Source organism: Morone saxatilis, unplaced genomic scaffold (genome assembly GCF_004916995.1).
Source record: "Morone saxatilis isolate NCDOM2014 unplaced genomic scaffold, NCSU_SB_2.0 Contig0, whole genome shotgun sequence".
Taxonomy (NCBI): Eukaryota; Metazoa; Chordata; class Actinopteri; family Moronidae; genus Morone; species Morone saxatilis.
In genome coordinates, this window is record NW_023339650.1 from 7786786 (window position 1) to 7809462 (window position 22677).

At 40.5% G+C, this 22677-nt stretch overlaps 2 protein-coding genes across 4 annotated transcripts; one reads left to right on the forward strand and one right to left on the reverse strand.

Moving 5' to 3' along the window:
* Positions 1 to 6781: 6781 nt before the first annotated feature.
* On the forward strand, positions 6782 to 8554 carry tmem14ca (transmembrane protein 14Ca). 3 transcript variants are annotated; one of them, XM_035656888.1, is made up of 5 exons: positions 6782 to 6870; positions 7361 to 7445; positions 7779 to 7880; positions 7989 to 8076; positions 8352 to 8554. In XM_035656888.1, the coding sequence occupies exons 2-5, from the start codon at positions 7370 to 7372 to the stop codon at positions 8407 to 8409; spliced, it is 324 nt and encodes a 107-aa protein (XP_035512781.1). In that variant the 5' UTR covers positions 6782 to 6870; positions 7361 to 7369; the 3' UTR covers positions 8410 to 8554. The 3 variants fall into 3 exon arrangements, with proteins under 3 accessions (XP_035512781.1, XP_035512792.1, XP_035512773.1); XM_035656899.1 differs by having other exon boundaries at positions 6803 to 6873; XM_035656880.1 differs by lacking the exon at positions 6782 to 6870 and adding an exon at positions 7109 to 7261.
* Positions 8555 to 8739: 185 nt separating this feature from the next.
* Positions 8740 to 22169, reverse strand: mak (male germ cell-associated kinase). Its single transcript, XM_035656913.1, has 15 exons — positions 22031 to 22169; positions 19849 to 20229; positions 18580 to 18634; positions 18123 to 18244; positions 17185 to 17267; positions 15853 to 15985; positions 15483 to 15654; positions 14607 to 14774; positions 13616 to 13870; positions 13115 to 13323; positions 12701 to 12840; positions 12044 to 12187; positions 10104 to 10223; positions 9759 to 9854; positions 8740 to 9406 (listed from the first exon to the last, which is right to left on the reverse strand). The coding sequence occupies exons 2-15, from the start codon at positions 19950 to 19952 to the stop codon at positions 9246 to 9248; spliced, it is 1962 nt and encodes a 653-aa protein (XP_035512806.1). The 5' UTR covers positions 19953 to 20229; positions 22031 to 22169; the 3' UTR covers positions 8740 to 9245.
* Between the last annotated feature and the right edge of the window lie 508 nt (positions 22170 to 22677).

The window sequence follows — 22677 nt, forward strand, 5'->3', positions numbered from 1 at the left end:
GGGGGGATTTTAAAAGGGTTCCAGGGCCAAAGCGCAAAAGTGAAAGAAAGACATAGGAATGAAGGGAGGTGGACGACAGACAGGGAAAGAAGAAGCCATGGAAGGAAACAATGTGCACCTCTGAACTGGGTGAAAATCCAGCAGACGACGCTATGGGCATTCCGACCGGCTCATTTCTACCACTGGTCCCTTTGTTTTCCACCTCAGACTCCGACAGCGAGCTGTCCTCCATGGGTCTCCTTTCTCTCCTCTGTCTCCGCCGAATTAATCCAACCAGTTCCTCCTCGACTCCAAACCCAGAGTCACACCGGCTAACTTTTAACTTTGACCGGAAAGACGGAGAAAAATAAATCCCCAAAGTCTAAGATAGGGCCGCTCGGATCCGGCGCTCTAACCAACTTTTACGCGCGGCTAAAACCAGATCCACTCCCCCTTCCTGCTCAATCACGTATTTTCAAATTACGAAACAACGGGTTGTGACCGGAATTCGATTGGAAATTTTGTTCTGCACCGATACCTGCATGTGAATTAAAAACGATCACCACAACATGAGCACAGAGGTGACCAGCTTTTGTTTTCCTGTTCCCGGCAGTCTTTATCCTTGTGAAAAAAAACACGTCCGACTGGCTTCTCCACTCCCAAACAAGTCCCTGATATTACTGCCAAACTTTGTCTATGTCCATAACAACAATCACGCAGTGTATGCACTCCACACATTAATGCACACACGCAAAGATCTAACTGCTCAAATTGCAGAGATATTAAAACTGAAGGGTAAATGTCCATGTCCATTTAAGCAGTGAATAAAGCAGGCTGTGTTAGCGCTTACATGTGCTGTTTAGTTTAATTATTATTTTTAATTAAAGCATGGTATGTGTACATTGATTTAATGTTTCTTCATGCTGTTTAATATGTGAATATATTTTTAATGTGAATTTAAAGACAAAAAAAATAAAATATATCACAGGTATGATTTTACTCATGCAACTAATATAGTCATATATTTTCACTAATATATATATTAAACACAACTGTTATTGCCACAATGTCACATACTAATGGTAATAATAATAATAATGTTTATTATTATTATTATTGCCATTGTTCTTATAATTATTATTTTCCTCTAATTTGACTCTACACAAACACACACAAAAAGAGGAAGCTATGAAATTAATAAAATACATTCTATTCATCCTGCAGTTGAATTAAATGTGTCCACTGACAGTTGTCAAAAGAATGACATATTTGGATCAAAACAATACATCATATCCATAAAATAATTACCATAGATAGATTTTTTTACCCAAAAAAATTAATGAAATGAAATTAAAGAAATCAAAGAGGAGCCCCTTACCTCGCAATCTTCATATTTAATGTTATCAGTTAATTTCCAAAGCATTTTCATGGGTTGCTGAGGTGGATATTGAGTATAGGTATCGCCTTAGTCTTGTTTTCACTCAGTGAATTGTGCTCCCCGCTCAGAAAAACTACTTTTATTGAAGCTGTGGGCTGCTGTCTGTCTTGCGCTCTGAGGTCTCCCTCTAATGGTGGAAGTGAAGGGCTGGAGCAGCTCTGTAATAACACTGGCACAGGGCCTCATTAGCATATCAACAGCCGTTTGATTCCCCCCATCTGCTCACACACAACACCAATGGACAGCGCACAGGTAAAAACTAAAGCAGCAAGACGCTACACATGCTTATTATTTCTACTGTTCACTGAGGTGTGTGTGTGTGTTTGTCGAGGGGAGGGTATAGTCAAGCATGGGGACCTGCATGCACCTGGGACGGTTTGTAATTTTACATGTCTTTCCGATTCTGGAAAACAACTACAGCAGACTCCAGTTTTTTTTGCTATTTTAACGCTTTACATTTATTCTATAAAAAAGTTACACATATATTTTCTGTGAAATAACTTAAGTTTACTGTACAAGCCAGTGTCTTATTGATTGCTTTTTTCCCCAGTTACTTGATGTGAAAACAGCATGCCTATGCAAATACAACCCTGTCACGCACTTTGTTGTCACCCTTGATTTTTTAACTCCCAAGCTGTTATTTTAATCCCATTGAGAGTGGAGACCTCGAGAGGCTTTTCTTTCATTGTTATGTTAAAATGAAAAAGGTGAGCCATTCGAAGCGGCTCTACAGGTCCAGTGACTACCTGTGAGGGCGCAGGGGTTTGGGGGAATGTAAATAATTAACACAACAACATGGCCTTGTTTCATTTGAATGACCGGCCAGGAGAGGCTGGCTCTGCCCTGTCGCCGGCCGAGACTTCACCTCAGCAGGTCGTGGGTCAGCAGACAGGTCGCCTGCTCTTTAAAGGCGTTGGCCCCTCTCGTCTTAAAACCCGGATTACCATTTTTGGTGGAGTACCTTTTTTTTTCTTACAAGCAGTTGTTATTAATGAGAATGGAGGGATGAAACTGGCTGACAATGACAGCCATGCATGCGTTTTTTCTGGAGATGAGGCCTGGTTATTTAACGAGTGAAACTCGAGTGTTTTTGTGTCAGCAAAGATCGTCTCTTTACATCTCCCCACACCTCACAAAACAAGGCCAGGTTTGCAGTATAGCGCAGACAATCTGTGGACACTAAGAGCCTAGAAAGTTCATTATGCTATGCTATGTAAGTCACAAGTTTAAAACATGCAATCTGAATGTGGCATAGTAATAAATAAACGCGTATTACAGATAGGAAAAGTTACATTTTACTTCAAAGACGCAACGAGACTAATATGGTCTGCGTTTTGTCACCACATCATCTCCTGTCTAATGTATGATCAAACACATCTGTATATACCAGTATATCTGAAATGCGTATGCAGACCTTACAACCTACAACAACATGCGATCACCGTCCTCAGGTTGGAGTTAATTTGACACGTAAGGCTACATCACCGCAACAGAGAGTTCCCAAACTAAAATATCTTTAACTTCCTTTGCGTGATCTCCTGTCGGATAAAACATATAAGCTTCTAGATGAACACAGGAGCACTGTTGCACCCTCCCTTTTACAAAAGATTTCACGCTGCCTGTGCAGCCTCATCCTACAACAGGTCGACAATTTGACAGTTTTCATGGATTTCCACAGCCGTCTCTTTGTGTTAAAGCAAAGCACCACATACCTGCCATTCCCCCATTTTGCCCATAATTGACATTCTTTATCTTTTGCTGCCTTTGGTTGGTTTTGGTTTTTGGTCGATCCGGTGCCGTGTCTATCTCATTGAGCCTTCGGTCCCCAAAGTAAAGCTTTACTTTTTACCTGGACCGGATCGCCTCACCTGGCCATAAAAACGGTGTGGGGCCACCTGGTGACGCATGCGCACAACTCCGGGTGTGGACGAGAAAGACACTACCTGGGAAAAAGTGAAATAGCCATATTTGTATGGGTGCTGGGTAGGCCTAAGCTGTCACACTTTGGTCTTTAATGACAATTAAACGAGTTTATTATTCTTATTATTTATTACATGGTTTGAAAGGTTTCCTATTTAAAGAAACTATGAGGTACAATCAAAGCCACTGTTGTTGTTGTTGTTTAAATCTAAGATTAATTATATTTGCAGGGAAGTGTCCTTTTAAGCTTTTACCCTATAAAATCCATATTGTACAGAGTAATAACGGTAGTATATTTGCATTAGGTGAATTTCCATTCATTTAAAAAAAAATAGAAAGTAATAGCCTACAATTGTGCACACTAAAAGCCAGGTAACATGTGGTGTGGTTTTACCCTCTCCTTGAAACAAAATATAATAATAAGAATTAAGATGGCTTATTATAAAATATTAAAACTGCAATAAAATGAAAGTGCATTTAGCAAAGGAAAAATATAATGTATTATGTTTATCTTAAACTGACATAAAAGTAAAATAAAAACAAAAATATGTTACTCCTGAGTCAATTAAACTTCTTCCTCACTGTTTTGTCTGTTTTTAGAAAACATGAATTCTCACTGCAAATGAAACTGTGTCAAGTTAAAAACTTGAAGGTTAACTGCCAACATCATTAATTCTACACAGAAAGCTACCCTGCCATTGTGAGGCTCATTATTTATTTATCCACTGTTTATTTCTAATACATACTTATGTAGACCCCTCCGGCCAAGAGCGAATGAGCTCTCCCTCTCTCTGTCTCACACACGCACACACCCACCAACACACACACACACAAAGAGAGAGAGAGAGGGGGGGGGGGGTGCAACACGTGCGCTCACATAGGTGATAATGGTCAAAGCTTTAGTCCAAAAAACAAAAAACCCCTTTCTCCTCTTTCAAGTTTCTGACAGCACTCACGCATGCAGGCTGCAAACGGGACGCACAGAGTTACGATGAACGTCGCTGGCAGACAGCCGCATGGATGGTTCTCTCACTACATCAAACACACATCAAAACATATTTAATGCATGTACTGAGAATATTGGACAAACTTTTTTACGGGAAAATACTCTTCATTTTGCATTTTTTTCCAATAAATCCTTTATAGTTTTTATTTTATTTATTATTTTTGCAATTGCATAATCCCACATAGAATCTATAGATTTATTTTTTCTCCTGGTGTTAATATTTAAAACAAACCTTCCTGTTGGATTTTAAAGGCGAACACATTTTAACTACACACACAATACCTGCAGCTATACAGACCTCACCAGGACTGGACAAAAGAGAGGGAGGTGTGTGTGTGTGTGGGGGGGGGGGGGGGGGGGGATCAGAAATATTGTTTGGGGCTCTGTGCACTAAGGGAGGAGTAAGTTTTAAAGCAGAGCTGTCTGAGAGTGGGTTACTCTCAGACAAGAGCGGGTCCGTTTGAATATCCAGCCTGTTTGTCTAAGGCTTGGTTTCAACCACTTCCACCATAGCACCGGGCCTCCGGCAATGTTCTGTTCCTAAAACTGCGAGCTATGTTTAATAGGCGTCGGCAACCGTTGCACCTCGGGCCCTATTATTATTATTATTATTATTATTAGTAGTAGTAGTAGTAGTAGTAGTAGTAGTAGTATTTACTGTATTAGTGGCAGTGTTGCGTGTGTGTGGTAGGCCACTGGTCGGACATGGTTGAGACACAAATTGATCTTCGTGCGTATTTTACGCGCCCTTCTCAGTCCCCAAAATGTTGTAAAACTTCGTCAATCGTCAAAAGATGCCAAGTGTGATCTGCAACAAAGACTTTTGGCTGCAGACTCGCACCAGCTGGACGTGACTGACTGCTGAAGACAGGAACTATCCCGTCACCAGCACACATGGTACAGACGCCCCATGCAGCACCGTGATTTTTATGACATTTGGGTCTGTTGAGGGAGAAGGTTTCAGGCTCACTGTATGAGAAGCTGCTCTCCAAGGAAGATCATTTGTATTCTAGCGCCACCTTGCTTCAGGAGAACGGCAAGTGGATTAAATACAATATTGCCGGTAATTGAAACCAAATGAGAATGTGCGCGCAGTGAGCATTCCTGTAAGTGAAACTGCCACACCGATGCCAGTCAAAAAAAAGCAGGTGGTCAAAAGGAACATGCGCAAATTAGTGAAATATAAAATAAGGGCATGGGTCAAAATCCAGGCAATTGTCAGCCCTCGCCTTGACCTTTATCCACCTGCCCCTGTTCATGAACTTCAATCACACTTCTAAGACTAAACCTGCCCATTTTCATGGTAATCGCCCCACAGGGCTCCAATTCTAAAAAAAACACACGTCCCGACGCAGTGGGGAGGCGATGTTGTGTGTGTGTTTTATCCTGCTTCTGTGCAGACCTTTTGTCTAAATGTAAAGCTAAACAAAATTGGAATTGCACTGGGAGAAGTCCCGTTAAAGCTTGGTGATGTTAGGGTATGAATGAAAACGCAATTTAGTCCAATCCTGTGGCGCCATCTTGTGGTTTTAAAAAATAAATCCAGCTCCCACTCGGGTGTCTGAGGTCCATCATCGGTGTTTGAGGTTGGGGGGGTTAAGTACATTTAGGCCTATACTTAAATGTCATTGCTATGTCGTGACTCTGGAGTCAGCAGATGAGACAATAAAGATATATTTTCATATTTAAAAAAAAAAAAAAATGGGTTCAGTCTCCCCACTGTTTGCTCCTCTCCCACAATATAGAAATAAACCGTTTTAATGGAGACATATAAAACAACAGAAACCTTCATAGATGAGATTCCTTAGAGCATTACTTCAAAATAATGGCCTGTTGTCTAATGCACATCAATGTGGAAACAGATGGGGTAGCTTTGCTCAAGGGCACCTAATCAGTCTTAAGAGGTGGCAGTGTCAAATTATAGGCTACACAAATAGAATGATTATGTCAAACATGTTAATTAATCATCATCATCATCATGTTATTGTTTCAAATTGGTCCTGATATGTTCTGACACAGAACATATCATTATGTATATACGATTTATAAACATAAGTAATGAAATGTATTTGTTTTAAAGATATTAACGAGATAAAGATAAATTGTATAATGTATATATAACTATTCCACATGGGGCAGTTAGTATGTGTTAAACGCAGGATTGCTTGAAAGTGTTTGAAATTGCTGATGCGTTCAATAACCAAGAAGAAGGCAACGTTATGTTACACAACGCACTATATACATTTGGGGCAAATGTGCACATATTGTTGCTTTTTAACTATTATTAAAAAAAAGGACAACTTGTACGCTTTAATGTTTTAGTCATCACTATTATTATTATGTGTTTATTAATAATAATTATTATTTGTTGAAATTCCGCCTCTCACGAAGGCAGCACCTCGCTCCCAAGCAAAGCGCCTACATTTCCCGTCGGGCATCCCGCGGCGTGTTATGTGTGCCAATAATTTGTGCTCGGCGGAGAACAAGCTGCAGCAGACAGTGACAGAGGACAAACTGAAGGAGCAAGGTTGTACGTATTTATATTTTGGGGTTTAAAGTTTCCATATATTGACAGCCTCAGACGTTTACAGCTCGAATTAATTCACAAATAATAGTTTATATTTCATAAACTGATGTACCAGCGCGTTCAGTGGACTGCATGTGTGTAACAGTGATGCTAGCTTGTGCTCGTGCTAAGGCTCTGTACATTAGTAGCCTTATCTATGAAGCCAGACACGCACACGCCCCTCAGTGGGGCCACAATGTAACGATATTTGGCCAAAAACAGACCCACTGTGTGAAAGCGGGAACGTTCCTCGGGTGCTACAATGTTTCTCTATCTCCTGTTGCCTCAGCTAGTTGTCTGCAACAGCTCTGTATTGCAGCATTCAGATGGTGGTTATAGCATTTGGGCACCTGTAAGTAATGTCTGGTTCACAACAGGGAGCCGGCTGAATTGAATAGTTACTGTACACATTGAGTGTGTTCGCTCACTAACACGCTGTGGCCCCTGACAGGTGTTCAACATGTCTGTGGATTGGGTCGGATATGGATACGCAGCCCTGGTCGCATCCGGGGGAGTCATTGGTTATGTGAAAGCAGGTATGTGTTTAAGGTGGTTCCTCAAATCTTCAAAAAGCACTATGTTTTGAGATTCTAATAATATTGCTGTGGTGTTTGCTTGCTTGTGTGACTTTCTTTTATAGATCACTGCATTTCTGATGTAGCCTGTCCAAAACCATTTTAGAATAAGTAGAAATTGGATGATAACCTCGGTCATGTAAACTGATCTTTTCTCTTCTTAAGAATCCATGTTCATTCTATAATTTCCATGCACTATAAAACTAAAATGTTATCATTTGTGTGTGCCACAACACACCAGTGTGTACTTGTTCTTCTGTCAGGTGTTGACCTGCTGTGTGTTGTGTCTTCCAGGCAGCGTCCCCTCCCTTGCTGCTGGTCTTCTCTTCGGCGGCCTCGCAGGTTTTGGCGCCTACCAGATCTCCAGTGATCCCAAAAATGTTTGGGTGTCCCTCGGTTGGTATTGTTCTGTGTTTGCCGTGAATGTGTTGCACGGGGATAAACTAGAATAGAACAGTACTGTGTCTCTGTGGTCAACATTCTCTACCACGCTGTGTCTTCCAGCTACATCAGGAGCGCTGAGTGGTGTCATGGGAAAGAGGTTCTATTCATCCAGGAAGTTCATGCCAGCCGGCCTGATGGCTGGAGCAAGGTATGCATCTCCTTCATGTGACTAGACTGATTTTAAATATTGCATTAGTCTGATGTGGTCATGATGACTAAATTTGACTCACGGTTAAGGTGATAGTTGCTCTAGTCATTGCTGCTACGCTGAACAGCTTGATAATAATGTGATGGGATGTTGAACCCAGATGATCACTCATACTCTAAAGTGACTCAAAATCTCAGCACATTTTTCTCGGTTTAGATTATTCTACAATTCCCAGTGCTCTGTGCATAGAGTCTAATGTTATCTTCCTGTTCCAGTCTTCTAATGGTGGCAAAGCTTGGTGTGACTTTGCTCCAGAAACCCCAGGAGTCCTGATAGAAGATTCTGATGTGTGCTCCATCTTCCGTTTCAGCATATGTCATTCACTGTTGAACATTAATGTCATTTTGTAAAAAACAAACCAACAAAAAGAAGTGTATATTTGAGGATGAAATATAATACCTTGTTTATATAATAGAAATGGTCGTCTTGTCCTTTTTGAACGAATGCAGTATGCACTTTCATATCTTTTATTTGTATAAAATGTTTACAAAATGTTCAGTCAATTCATTGCATAATACAAAGAGGTGTGTGTAGTTGTCTTACAGTATCTAGAATAAGTTGAAGTGATCACTTTTATAGCCATATCACCTATGGTGAATAACAGCAGAGGGAATATAGCATTGCAGGAACCGTTAATATGTCTGTTTATCCTTTGCCATCAGTAGTAAAACAATACATGACAATAAAAACTAGAGTAAAAAAAATGAAAAGCTATGTTACATTTAAATCCTACTCAGAATACCCCAACACTAACAGTAGAATGAATTGGCTCACACTGGATCCTTCAGGAGTACAGTGGGATTGTCGTGCAGACAGTATCAGTCTTGGTTCAGTATCATGGCAACAGTCATCCAAACATACACTCCATACACATTTACAGTTAGATCATACATGTCTCAGGCTCTCTGGTAACAAAACTATGCCATTGTGGCATACAAAATGTCTCCTAAAAAGACTGGGATGTGTCACGTACATCTTTTGTAACATTACTACAACAGGTTTGAGTATGGTTAAAAGTCTGCTTAGGGTTAGCTTCCTTAGCCAAAGATGTGTACCACTGAGCAACGCAGTCCAACAAGCAGTAGAAGCTGTACCACCTTCTTTCTGAACTACCGATTTCCACCATATTTGGAGGTCCAGTCCACCCTGCCGTGGACAGGCTGCACAGCGGGAGCTCTGGTCAGGAGATTCCCAGACGTTTTCCCTAGGGCTGAGTAGCTGCTCCCCTTCATCTGAGTCCTGTCTGCTCTCCTCTTCCAGCCCTCGTAATCTGCAGGAACATGCCAGTCAGTCAGTTTGTTTATCTCCAATATATATTTACACATATAGCCAGGTGTCTGTCTTTATTAAGATCCCTAGTTTGTGTGATGCAAGACACATCACATGTGTTGAAACCACACAATCCTATTTATTTTTAGCTGTGTGATCCAAGACACATCACACAGCTAAAAATAAATAGGGTTGTGTTGTTTAAACCCATTAAAAGAAAGAGATTAATATAGTACAGGTATTGTAGGTAACAAAAAAACCAATAGACAAGGGAAGCAACACAGAAGGACAGCTTTTTCTTCTAAAAATATGAACACAAGGAACTAATAGCAACTATTAGAAAATGGCAATACCTTCATTAGTTTCACTTAAAGATGAGTTGGATATGGGCTTGGCCTTTGCAGATTTTGGTTTGTCTTTTTTATTATCAGGAGAAGAAGAAAGATTGACTGAAAGAGTGAAGAAAGGAGAAACAGTCATAGTGAGTGAGAGTTTTGATTGAAGTATTAATAGAGAAAAAGAGAAGGAATAGTCAGCCATACTGGCATAATGGTCGAGTGCAGGACGACCATACAAGACAGCAGTCATTCTTACAGAATGTAGAAACAGTATTTATTTAAGATTTAGATTTAAGGGGCAATTTTGGACGGATAAGTGGTGGGGACGTGGCGAGGTAATCTGATCTAAAAGTATCTTACTTGCGTGCTGGCCAGCCAAAGGGGCAAGCTGGATTCTCTGTCCCACCGAGCCCACCTCTTTCTTTTGGAATGAAGGCATGTAAGCACCAGAGAGGTTGTATTTGGTGCTTACAAAGTTCCCTAAAATAAAAGAGAGACATGGGTCTTTAGTTATGTGCTTTATTGTTACACCCTCCAGGTACCCAGGCGGCATGGGTCAATGTCATATAAGTTCAAATAATGTGAAAACTTTAGTAAACACACCTAATAGATGACTTTACTGATACTAATTATTTGTGTGAACATGTGAGGTAGCTCCTGCATATGCAGCAGCTACTGAGGACACAAGAGATCAAGTGTTTGAAGTCATTCAGCTTCTCCGGCGACGCCGTCGGTCTGCTTCACCAACGGTCACAGATAGCTATCAGTATAATTAGTGAAAAGCCTCATTGTTCCCTTATGAAGATGTTGTGGTTGTAGTGCAATTTACCACCTATTTAGCAACTGGGGTTCTTAGTTCTCTGGTTAAACTGTGTATTTGTACCCTTGTCTCCTGCAGAGCCTTTTAGTAGCCGTTTTCTTTCACATGTTAAGTCGCTGGCTGAATACCTGAAGCTTGTTGCATTGGCCGCAATACTAACTTCAATGTTTCTACACAAAGGGAGAGATATCTAAATTTACATGACTGCTCCCAACTGTAAAACACAACAAAACAGTTCACGTGACGTCATCTCAATGAAATACCTTTGGAGAGATCGATTTTCTCCAGAACTCTTTCTTTAACAATGGTTTTCTCTGGTGGGCTATCCACAGATTTAGAGTTATTCTCTTCTAGTCACACAGCCAAAAGTAGAGTTGGAGGAGATATGCATGCAATCAGAGAGAAAGAAGAATGAGAAAACCGAGAGAAGAATATGTTAGCACAGATGCTTATGAAAGACACAAAACAAAAAGGAAAGATACCCTTTTCCTTGATTTTAGTAAAACAAAATGATATTCATGAGTAATGGGTGAGCAGTGTCAAAACAAACGTTAGTGTGCGTGTGTGAGAGTAAGCGAGTGCTGGGAGGTGGGACAAATGAGCAGGGGGGTGCAGTTGATGGGCCATTTAAGGGAACACTTGATCTTACACCGACAGCCTTAATCTCATGAATAAGCAATGGAGAGGGAGAGACAAGGTGAAAGAAAGACACAGGAGAAGAGAGGGAAGGAGGGAGCACAGCGGGGGCCCATATTGTGTGTCTGTCTACATGACAAATATGATTTATAGAGGTCGCAGACGCTTAGACTCACTCCTAACAAGGCTTCGGTCAATGGCCCCATAACTACTGATCAGGAGACATCAGCTGCATCATTAGCATTTAGAGCCTTTGTGTAACAAAGAGGACAGATCATATTATGTAACAGTAGGTGACACTGACAGTCACCAGGTTTCCACTGCCTGGCACACTGTAGTCATTATTTATATCTCTTTATATCTCTGAGTAAGTAGGTTGATTGCCTAATTTTGTAGCCAAAATTTGTTAGCTCAGTTATAGATTTAGAAAGATTTCTCTGCATATTCTATGTGAGGTTCACAATGTCCACAGTGGGTACAATGTGTTATTATGTTAAAAAATAAAATATTGACAAAGAGGGGAATATTCACTGAAGAATAAGGACACAAAGACTAGTAAATGTAACAGGATACTTGCATTAAAATGCCTAATTTCTTGTTTCTGTGTCTAGTTTTTTGATGGTACTTCTAATACGCCAATAATCAGGGAAAACCTCAGCAAGCATTTTAATGAATCTCCTGGAACTCATTCACTTCCTGTCTACATTATGGGTCCTGTACACACTGTAAACACAGTTGTTTTGTTCAATATGATTTCCTTAACATGTTAGTGAAATCTGGAAACCCGAGCACCGTCCACTGCACGCTCCATCAAGCCTCTTAACACCTCTACATCAGTCCTCACCTGCGTTGGCTCTGGTGACAGATAATCCTCCTCCAATAGGAGCAAGTGGTTTATTTACAGTGTTTGGGGAGTTCTCCCACAGGTCCCGCAGCGTCATACCACTCAACTCCTTATCTCCAGATGTCTGATTCTTGCCAATCAACCCTTTAAGCAACAGAAAATGTGTGATAATTAAACTACTAAAATCATCATGTTGCATTGTTATGAAACTGGCTGATCAGGTGGCCCCAAATGAATGCAATGACGCCTTATTATTTTTACTTGATATGAGGATGATGCTCCTTATATGTGTTTGATTTATTGAGTGGAGTCAGTCACCGTAATGCTTGCATTACAAATCACTACAGGGAATCTGAAAATAGCAACAAGGCCCTTCATCACACAATCACAGGACATCTGAGACAAAGAGAAACTGGGGAGCCATAAAAAAGGCGCCTGTGAGCTGATTCCAAAGGTAATTAGATATACTAGCAGTCATGCTTGACAACAAGTCACCTGACACAACTACAACAAAGCTCATGAATACATTTCCTGGCAAGTTTAAGAGGGGAAATGATGCAAAACCATAAAGAGAATGGAAAAATTGTTTGTACAACACTACGTTATGGTGACCAATGACAAAGATGACCCTGTTTGCTGTTGGTCATGCAGTCTCACCTGGCAAGTACCGTGACTGGCTCAGATAGTGCTGTCGTGCAGCAGATCCTGGGAGACTGGAGTCCATTTGGCCAATCTTAACATTGTTGGGTAACTTAGTAACTGTGCTGAAGGAGTACAGCGGTTTCTGCTCCTTGGGCCTGAAAACAGAAAAAAAAACAGACAATTGAAGTTCTGTGCGCAAAAAGTAATCTAATTTTCACATTAAGTCTTGAATTTGAGTCTTAGTCCTATGGGTGCTATGCATTTAAAAACAGACTGACTCATTGGGACAGACTGATAAAGACTGAAGAATGCTTCACAGCTAAGGTAACCTGCTACCATTCTGTGATGCATGAGACACCCAAATTTAACACACATTTCCCGCAATGCAGTGAAAACCTGACTGACAGTTCTTCAATTTTTGCCACTCACTGTGGGCGGGGCTCCTTAGGGTTCCCCTCCTCCTCCGTGTTCCCCAGACTAGGTTTCTTGGAGTTGGAGGCAGCAGTTTCTGTCGGGTCAAATTCCTCCCAGCTGTCCGAGGTCTTGGCCACGGTCTGGCCCCAGCGACGACGGCCACTCTTCACCGCCCCCATCCCACCACCACCGATGGTGTTCTCACTGCCCAGCGATGCTGCTTTCTGCAGAGGAAGAAAATACAATAGGCACATAAACACATGTTCTAATTGATAAAATCAGTCTTACTAACTTAACTCCAGCTCTCTGCTACTTTCATTGTCCTACAAGCCTTTCTCCTTTTAGGAGGAGTCTAATATGCAAAGACAGGGGCCGGAAGGACTCCTTTATGTATTAGTATTCTGGGAAATCCAAAGATAGCCTATGAATCTGCATAATCTTAGGTGCTATCATTTTTTCATTATATTCAACACAAAATACAATAAATGAGGTTCTGATTTGCACAAAGACACTCACTGCATGGCTGAGGCCTGCTGGTTTACTCTCTGTTTGGGGAAGGGGGATCTGCTGAAGAGGCTGATGATGTTCCTGCTGCTGTTGGTTTCTGGAGGATGTGGAGGCTTTGGACTCAGAAGAAGACTGCTGGGGATCAGTCTTGGGCTCCGAGGCCTGCTTCTGGGCCAGTGGCCTGGCCTGGACCTTCTTAACCTCCTGGCTCTGAGGACGAGGTCCTAAGATCTGTCCTACCTGGAAGTACGGGTAACGCAAGGACTAGACCGAGAGGGGAAAGGAATACAGATTGTTATTCTGTTTTGTAGATGTTCTGCAACCATTGTTTTCTGCTACAATGAAGATTTCTGCACATTTCTGTACTCCTTAACACTTGAGTCAAGGACTTGAAACCCTCTACATACAAACTTGTACACTCACACCTTTGTTTTTTATTCCATGCAAACAATTTTGCTGAGTTCATTTAAAATGAATCCAAATTGCTTTCTTAGAATGGGCTAAAACTTGACGTGCATCCTACACCTGGGAGCGTTGTCAGCAGAGAATGGAAAAGCATTGTCACCCCCGCTGGAAAGGTGTTTCCTACTCAGGTCCCACAGGGTTCAGTTCTGCTGTCTCACTGGAGTGTAAATTGTGTTTAACTACGTGATGACCACATGTTGTCCATGTGAAACAGAGCACACCAGCAGAGGTAGAACATTTAGCAGTGGCAGAGGGAATGGTTTAAGCACTACTAAAAATGACAGGGATTAGGATGCTAATGCAATCTCAGTATTGGACCTACAGATAATCTGCACATAGTGGTTGCACTGTCACAGAAATTGTGTCTCTGAGGACAGGTGTGTTTTTTAGGTATGTCCAAATATATCTTTAAAGTCCAGAAAAGCCAGTGTGCTCTTCGTGATGTACAAGTTAAAAACAGACAAAACAATTAAAGCCATGACTTCTTACTGTAACCAGACCTTTAGACTCAACTTTAAAGCTCAGCCTTACTTACCTGTACAGCAGTGGGTCTTTTTTTGGGGTCCCACTGGAGCAGGTCCTTCATCAGGGCGATAGCCTCATTGCTGGCATTTGGGATGAGGGTCTTTAGGTGGGTCGGCACACATTGGGGGAAGCGAAAGTTCATAGCAGCAGCTAGTTGGTAGCCCTCTGGCCAATCCGTCTAAGGGAAGAGACAAATGGTTATTCATTATCATCTTCATAAAATCAGGTGTTTACAGATTTAGTTTTACTTTAGTTCACAATTCAAATATTGTCTCAGTGTGGACAAATAATTTATTTTACACTGTCTGTGGCTATCTGAGAAGAGCATTAGAATCATTTGAGAAAAATGGTGGGTGCTGTGAGAGAATGCAACCAGGTTTTATGGCAATTTGAGCACCATTTAGCTTGTGAGGGTTCATAACATAGTGTATGCCTGTATGTAGATGATGTATAAGAATGTAGATGAAATCCAACACCACCTAAACACATCTGGTCAGCACCAACCATTGCTTTGATGCAGTTAATAAAATATGTATAATCCTTCTTGAGACGTTTCCCCTCTAGTGGCACTGAATGCCTGCCCTTGTAGTTGAGGTCACAGACTCAGTTCCAGACCAGGTTAAACCAAAAATGGGCTCTGAGCGCTCTCTGCTTAGCAATCACACTAATAGGAAGGGATGTGGTGGAAAGCCATTAGAATAAGGTGGGAATCCTGTTCAGTATGGAGCACATTTAAGATGCTTTGCACCGCAGAGAGAGAAGAACACTTCTCCTGGCCTCCCTATGTCCTACTTATTTTTATATAGTAAACAAATTTCAATTAATTTCAGCAGCAAGCCATTTTGGGTAATTACAATTAAAACCCTGAATAGAGGTAAATTCTCACCTTTTTGACAGTGCCAAGAACTTGGCAGATCTTAAAGATCTCATCCACTTCACTGTTCCCAGGGAAAAGAGGCCTGAGAGTGTAGAGTTCAGCCATGATGCAGCCCACTGCCCACAGGTCAATAGGAGAGCTGTAGGTAGACGACCTGAGCAGAACCTCTGGAGCCCGGTACCTGGACAGACAACATACTCGAATGAACCAGCCAACAAGTCCACAACTTCATAGCTTCATAAAACCAGGATAATTCTCACAATGTCACTTTTACATATCTGTTGTGCTTGAACTCAGAAGCAGCCTCACAACCTGTAATTAATGCATAGGCTTTCTTGTGTGTTTTAGATGGCTGTTGATGCCTGGACAGTACTCTCACCATCTAGTTGATACATAGTCTGTGTAGGGAGGTTTGGAGCGGATCTCTCTGGCCAGTCCAAAATCTGCAATTTTGACCAGTTCTGGACCCATGCATAGCAGATTCTCTGGCTTCATGTCTCGATGAAAGAATCCTGTAGAAATATCAAGTTGAGCCACTGTGTATAGGGCAAATGCCATTAAAAACGACGTTTAGAAAAATGCCAAAATTGCAATCATATGCAACCATTCTACATTAGTATTTTTTATTCAGTTCAAATGTGCAAAATTCAGATACCCTCTAGTGGCACTGAATGCCTGCCCTTGTAGTTGAGGTTACAGACTCAGTTCCTGACCAGGTCAAACGAAAAATGGGCTCTGAGCGCTCTCTGCTTTGCAATCACAGTAATAGGAAGGGATTTGGTGGAAAGCCATTAAAGTGAAGTAGAAATCCTGTTCAGCATGGAGCACATTTAAGATGCTTTGCACCACAGAGAGAGAAAAACACTGCTCCTGGCCTCCCTATGTACTACTTATTTTTATATAATAAACTCATTTTCTCCATCATATCATTGGGGATGTTATTTAAATTAATTTCAGCAAAACACAATATTCAGATACCACAAGAAAAGGAAAACTGAGGAGCTAGTGAATGGATGCATATTTGCCTTCCTCAGTGTTGGCACAGGTTTGAAGGTCTGTGTATTCAAGGACTAAGTATTCTACATACTTTGATCATTTTCATTATTTAACCATGGCCACATTGTTTTTCTAATATTAGCGAAGCTGTTTTAGTTACCTAATCCTATATGTTCAGTAATTCAGTTACCACATGCAGATTTAAAGGGAATGTAAGAAAAAACTTTGGCAGTGCATTTAGCAATTACAGTATTAACATTAATAGTATTGAGTCATAGTAGTAATACAGGGGGCATTGTATTTCCCTAGAAATGTATTTCACTAATGAAAGGTAGTTGCATATGAGGGCAATTTGTAAACACAGTTATTACATGAGCCAAGTTCTAAGCATGAAGAGACCTGGATAAAACAATATGCAGGCTGTTGAACTGCATATTTGTTTTGTTTTGTTCTTAGCGAAATTAAAGTGAAACGTCTTTGCTGAGGAAACAGGTAAACCTAAAGGAACTAAAATGTTTGATGCTATTATAAAATGTACTATGAGCTAGCTCTGTTAAATGTATCTAAGAACAAACACAGCTAATAGGCTTGTGGTGTTCTAAATTACACGACTTGTTACAATATCAAACACACTCACACCAACAACTGAAAGGTTGTATTACTCAAGCAGGTAAACAGGTAAGGTAAAGAAGGACAGATTGAAGTAGCCTCTTACCATGCTTATGTACAAAAACCAACCCAGAAAGCACTTGAAACATGATGTTCCTAATTTCATTCTCTGAGAACATCTTATTCTCTCTAACAGCAGAGCAAAGAGACCGAAAAGGAAAGAATGAGGGGGAAGAGAAATGAAAGAAAGCAGTTAATAGAAAGAAAAGAGTTTTAAAACTGGCAACACTACATATGATGCATCCACACAACCATGAATTATAGAAATGCAGACCAATTAATTAGATAAGGGCAGTTATGAAAGGTTCACAAACTACAAGATTCTGATCAATGAATCACCAATTTGACAATTCAGGTCTTTGGTTGCAATATCCCATACTTCATAGTTTTATACTTTTCTCATTGCATAACTATTCAATGAATCTTGCAGTATGTAACCACTCTCATGCATTTGCAAGGCATGAAGGGAACAGCGTACACCTACCATGTTTGTGCATAAATGACAGGCCTTGTAAAATCTGAAAGCTTATGTTTCTTATCACTGATTCAGGGAACAATTTTCTTCTGTAAACATAAAATTGACAGAATTCTCATGAACCTACTAATGTAACCAACATTACAGAAACATCATTATGTTTGTCTTTGTACACATACACTAGCTGGTAAAACAGAGCATTTATAAAATTATACATTTAACCACTAAACTGACTGTAAATCATCAAGGGCTTGACTCGTGTGCAAGTGCAGTGGAGACACATGAGTTTCCAAACTAGCAAAACCGTCAGAGCCTTCCATTAGAGAAGGTAATTTAAATTACATCACACCCCAAGTATATAATCTGGCCATGTTTCAGGCTTGTGATCCAGAGACGAAGCTCACACATGCTAACATTTGGAAAACTTTGTGTTACAGTAATGGCATCAAACTAGACCCCTGTGTTATACACCTTGTATTGTATTACGTTGTAAAGCATTCTGTTCTTACCTGTCCTTCATAAGCTGGTAGAGGTTCTCCTTCATATACTCAAAGACAAAGTAGAGGTGATCGTTCTCTCTGATTACCTCCTTCAGTTTTACCACATTCGCATGGTTCAGCTTCTTCAGTGACTGGTGTGAAAAGACAAGAATACCGGCACTCATGTAATGTAATAACAGCTTTATGTGCGTGTAATTACACGTGTATAATAAAGATATTAATCTAAGATATTAGATTTGTTCAACAATGATATTAAATGTTTATAATTATGAATCAGAAAATTCCATGGAGCAGGAATACTGTAACACTTTAATTACTGTTCCCGATTCTAACGTTGGTGTGAGCTTTTTTGCATTATTGCTTAAACTTTTCATTTATTTTCATCTCATGCCTGCTGTTGCCAATGACTGGAAGTACTGCTGTTATACAGCATCCCATAACCGGCCCAAAGTATCACCATCCGTACCTTCACCTCCCTTAGGTTCATACATTCTTCCCATGAATAAAACTTCCTCTTCATTCTGTGAAAGAAGGATAAAACCAGACATTCATTTGGAGTACAGATCGGACATGCATCAATTGAAGAATAGAAGACAACACATTTGCAGGCTGTATAAATTACACCAGGCGTACAGGAGAGTCACTATCTTTACAATATTCCTTTGTGCGTCGCCACTCTCCATCAATAATTCAGCTTTTGTGAGGCTTACCTAATTTCAGCTCATTTAATTTCAAGAAGAAAACTAACAAAAGCTGTAGATTGTTGAGGGATTGTACATAAACTGTATAGGCTTTACCATTGCTTTCTTTCTATGTTAATTAAGTGTAAAACACACTTGACTCAGCTGATGTATGAAGTCGTCAGTTTCATCGCAGTGTGTTTTGCCATGTACATTGAAACCGCATGTAAGCTGGTATACATGACACCTTTATGAGAGCTTTTCTTCTCTAATCAGCGTTACTTCTCCCTCCCACTGGAGTTATGTAAGAGTTACAGAACGTGTAGATATCTTTTTCTGCTCTCTGGGCATCAGCCAGTTTCGGTCGTCCCTTCCACAATGTCAGAAACCTGACACACTCCCTCTACTTTCACTCCCTTTCACCATCACCGCACGTATTGTCTTGCATGGTAACCAAATGATCAACCAGTGGACGCATCTCCCTGGTTTCTCATTTATTATTGAATCTTGCTGCCATGCTGCTGAAACAAAGGCTTGTAAGCTAGTTTGTTTGTCCTGGTGACAGCAGGGAACCAGTAGCCCTTAGTCCTAGACTTCACTTTATATTTCTATTATAATGACATATAATTCATTAAATATGACATATTAAAAATATTTTTGAAGTACTTCTACTTTGTAAAACACTGGAGAAAAATTAGCTGACCTTAAAATATACAATATATTTGGATTTACAGTGATCAATTACTTGCTTATTTTGGGGATGATTATTAGTGCTTTTAAACAATATTCAATGTAAGAAATGGGTACACAATGTGGACTACCAAGCCTTATTCCACTTAATTAGAATAGTCAGTACTGTAGGTTTGCTGAATTGTAGAACTTCACTATAATGTTAAGTAAGCTTAAAAATTGGAAAAGGACAAAATATCAACCATATTGCATTAACAAAACAATCAAACTCTCACAATATTAATATTCTATCAATATAATGTCATGCTTTAACAAAGACAATATTTAAAATACTATAATATTAAAATAATGATCAACATTTTAACCTCTTGATTGCCACCAGTTCTCCAGACTCGTTGCTTCTCCCCATCAGCACACTGCCATAGGTGCCATCACCCAGCTGCTTTAGGGTGGTGTAGCGATTCATCATCTCTCCTTATTCTTAAAACAAGTTGTGGAAACACAGCGCTGATTCATTGATCAAATGTCTTTCCTGTTTCCTGTCCTCTTCTGCTGAAGGAATGTCTTTGTTTCACCTGCTCAGTTGTCCTTTTCCCAGGAGGAAGGACTTTCAGTTGGCCAGTATGTGACGACGCTCACCAATTCTTGAGGTTCAAAACTCATCTTGCTGTAACCGATCCATTGTTAGAAAGATCGGATCCCAGTGATGCAGGTCAGCCAGCGGTCGACACTCTGCCTCTGCAATCCTTAAGCGACAGAAAATAAATACACATCATGAGCAGCAGACACACCAATCAGCTACAAATACAATAAACGGTTACAAGCTTCACCCACTCCTGTAAATCCCGACAAAACAGGACTTCTAAGAGATCTGAAGACAAAGAAAAGCGAGGACCATTTCTTGTTTTTCCCTCAGTGAGGAGGATTAGGTGTGTGTCTCACTAGTAGCTTCCAACATGACCACCCAAGGGAGATGACACAGCCAGCCCTAGGCAGATTAGGCCAACAGGGATGTAAATAGGATGTTACATCACCATCATGCTTACCGGCATCCACTACCTTCCCCAAGCACCCTGCCTGGCAAGAGGATTTGACCGACGCCACGGGCCGCAGGGATCACACGTTATGTTTTATATTCTGCCTAAGGACTCGGAAAAAAAAAAAGATAGATGCAAAAAATGGTACGGTATATTCTCACGTAGGCCTCATGTGTAACACCTTAAAGACAATAAACTGAGTAGCCTCCCTAAAACCTTTTAAGCCTACTTTATCCTTTCGCGTGGAGGATTAATGTTGGGTTATCTGGTACATGTTCAGTTTCTCAAATAGAAGACCCCGAGAAAGTCTTGGCCAAAAAAACGCCAAAAAGTGTACACAGGAATCATAAAGCTATCACTATACAACTGTTTCTGATGGTGAAAGATTACAAAAGTGGGAAACTTTTGGACAAAGAAGACGCTGTTCCTTTCTTCATCAACTCACATAAAGTTTTTCTTGAGCAAGGCATTTAACACTGCCCAGAAAACAGTATGTCTGACACAATAAGGGCAATTAAATGTCAAGGAAAACTAGTTTTTTTTGGGGGGATAAACAAAAGTTAATGGATGTATTGGTTGCCAAAAAACAACTGATCTAAGAAATAATAATCATGCTGAAGGAAGAGGGTGTAAGGATTTAAATTCCATATGTCAGCTATTTTCATGAAACTTTAGTTGAGTGTGGTAAGTAGAATCTCATTGAGTAGGTCTACTGTCTTCCTGTATTTAGGTTAAAGGAAATTCTGTTGCAGGTAAGCCAAAGGTAGCTGAACAAAATGAGATTAGTGTTTATTTCATCGAATGGGGCCAGGAACTGGCATCCAAAGAGAACGTCCAAACTGGATTTAGCTCTGTGACTCCGGATATAATGAATGAATCATCAGTGCAATTACAAATATGTAAATGTTTAAAGATTTGCCATCCTTTTTGCACACTGTATACAGACTTCTCAACGTATCTTTCTTTTTTTCCACTGCAAAGTATGAATGATTTCTCTAAACAAAACCCTGCTTGATATCCTGAGTCTCACTGAAACAATAAGCAATAGCACAAGTGGAGAGGCCAGCCAGCACACTGCTGGCCTGCACTCGGCTTTCACATATGGCAATCTGTTGTGGAGGGATTTAAAGGGAATTAAGATGTAGCCAGGCCACATGACATTAGGAAGCTATTCAAGGTCAATTATATTGAAAGCACACGTGGACACTAACCTGACAGTGGGAAAATAAACAGAGTAAACTCAATTTGATCTTCTAAATGTGATTAGTTGGTCAAATAAATGACTGCTTTGTTTCCCATTAGTAGGCTAACTCTACCGTCCTATACATTTGAGCCTGAACTAGGTAAACTTCTGTGAAATACACAGTGTAGTTTATCGGGAAAAGAGAAAGCACAGAGAAACATTTGCTGCTGACACGCTGTCGCGTTTTGACAGTTCAGTTCCTCAACCATCTTTGTTCTGGCCTCTGTTTCCCCCGTTTTCTTCATGTTCTTGCGGTTTAAAACTCACCATTATGGGGTGTAGTTGCCTTCCTGCGGTTTCCTTTGTCTGGGTCCGCTGATAGCGCGACGTTTCTTCAGATAAAACCCACGTAGCATCTAAACCGAGCTCTTACGACAAGGCGCGCGTGCGAGTGCGCGTGACGAAGTCCCCATGGAAACGTACACACAAACGCGACGCTTGTTTAGGTTGCCAGGTGACCAGTGGCTTATGAGGGCGCAATGCTTCATGGGACTGCGGAAGTGTAAAGCCTCCACTTCGACAAATTTAGGTTGAACTTTTTGTTTTTATTTTTATTTTGAACTGCACTGCTAGTAATATTCCTGCTCCATGTAATAGCCTAAATATGTTCAGATAACCTCCAGACTTAGTGTGAGCTCCTCACTTCACCGCCTCTCTGGACACAGAGGCAGTTCCCGCGCTGCACCAATAGATGGAGCTGTAGAGCTGTGGGTTTTCTTAATGGACACAGACGTGAACACATAAATCTGAACAAGTTTACTTTACTCCAACTGTTAATTTACTATTTCATATCATATAGACCAGTGGCCCAGTAATTAGAGAATACAGATACAAGATATTTCTAACAGCCCCAATAAAAGTAATGCATTTATTAATATTATAGAATATATAACCTGCTCATGGGGCGCTGGTAA

Excerpts from the sequence above, each read along its gene's own strand:
- tmem14ca (XM_035656880.1), top strand. The coding sequence starts at position 7,172 with ATGTTTCTCTATCTCCTGTTGCCTCAGCTAGTTGTCTGCAACAGCTCT. Across the intron at positions 7,881-7,988 it reads AAATGTTTGGGTGTCCCTCG|CTACATCAGGAGCGCTGAGT; the intron begins GTTGGTATTGTT and ends TGTGTCTTCCAG. Across the intron at positions 8,077-8,351 it reads GGCCTGATGGCTGGAGCAAG|TCTTCTAATGGTGGCAAAGC; the intron begins GTATGCATCTCC and ends TTCCTGTTCCAG.
- mak (XM_035656913.1), bottom strand. The coding sequence starts at position 19,952 with ATGATGAATCGCTACACCACCCTAAAGCAGCTGGGTGATGGCACCTAT. Across the intron at positions 18,635-19,848 it reads GAACTGGTGGCAATCAAGAG|AATGAAGAGGAAGTTTTATT; the intron begins GTTAAAATGTTG and ends CTTCTTTCACAG. Across the intron at positions 14,775-15,482 it reads TTCTTGGCACTGTCAAAAAG|ACGGATTGGCCAGAGGGCTA; the intron begins GTGAGAATTTAC and ends CTCTTCCCTTAG.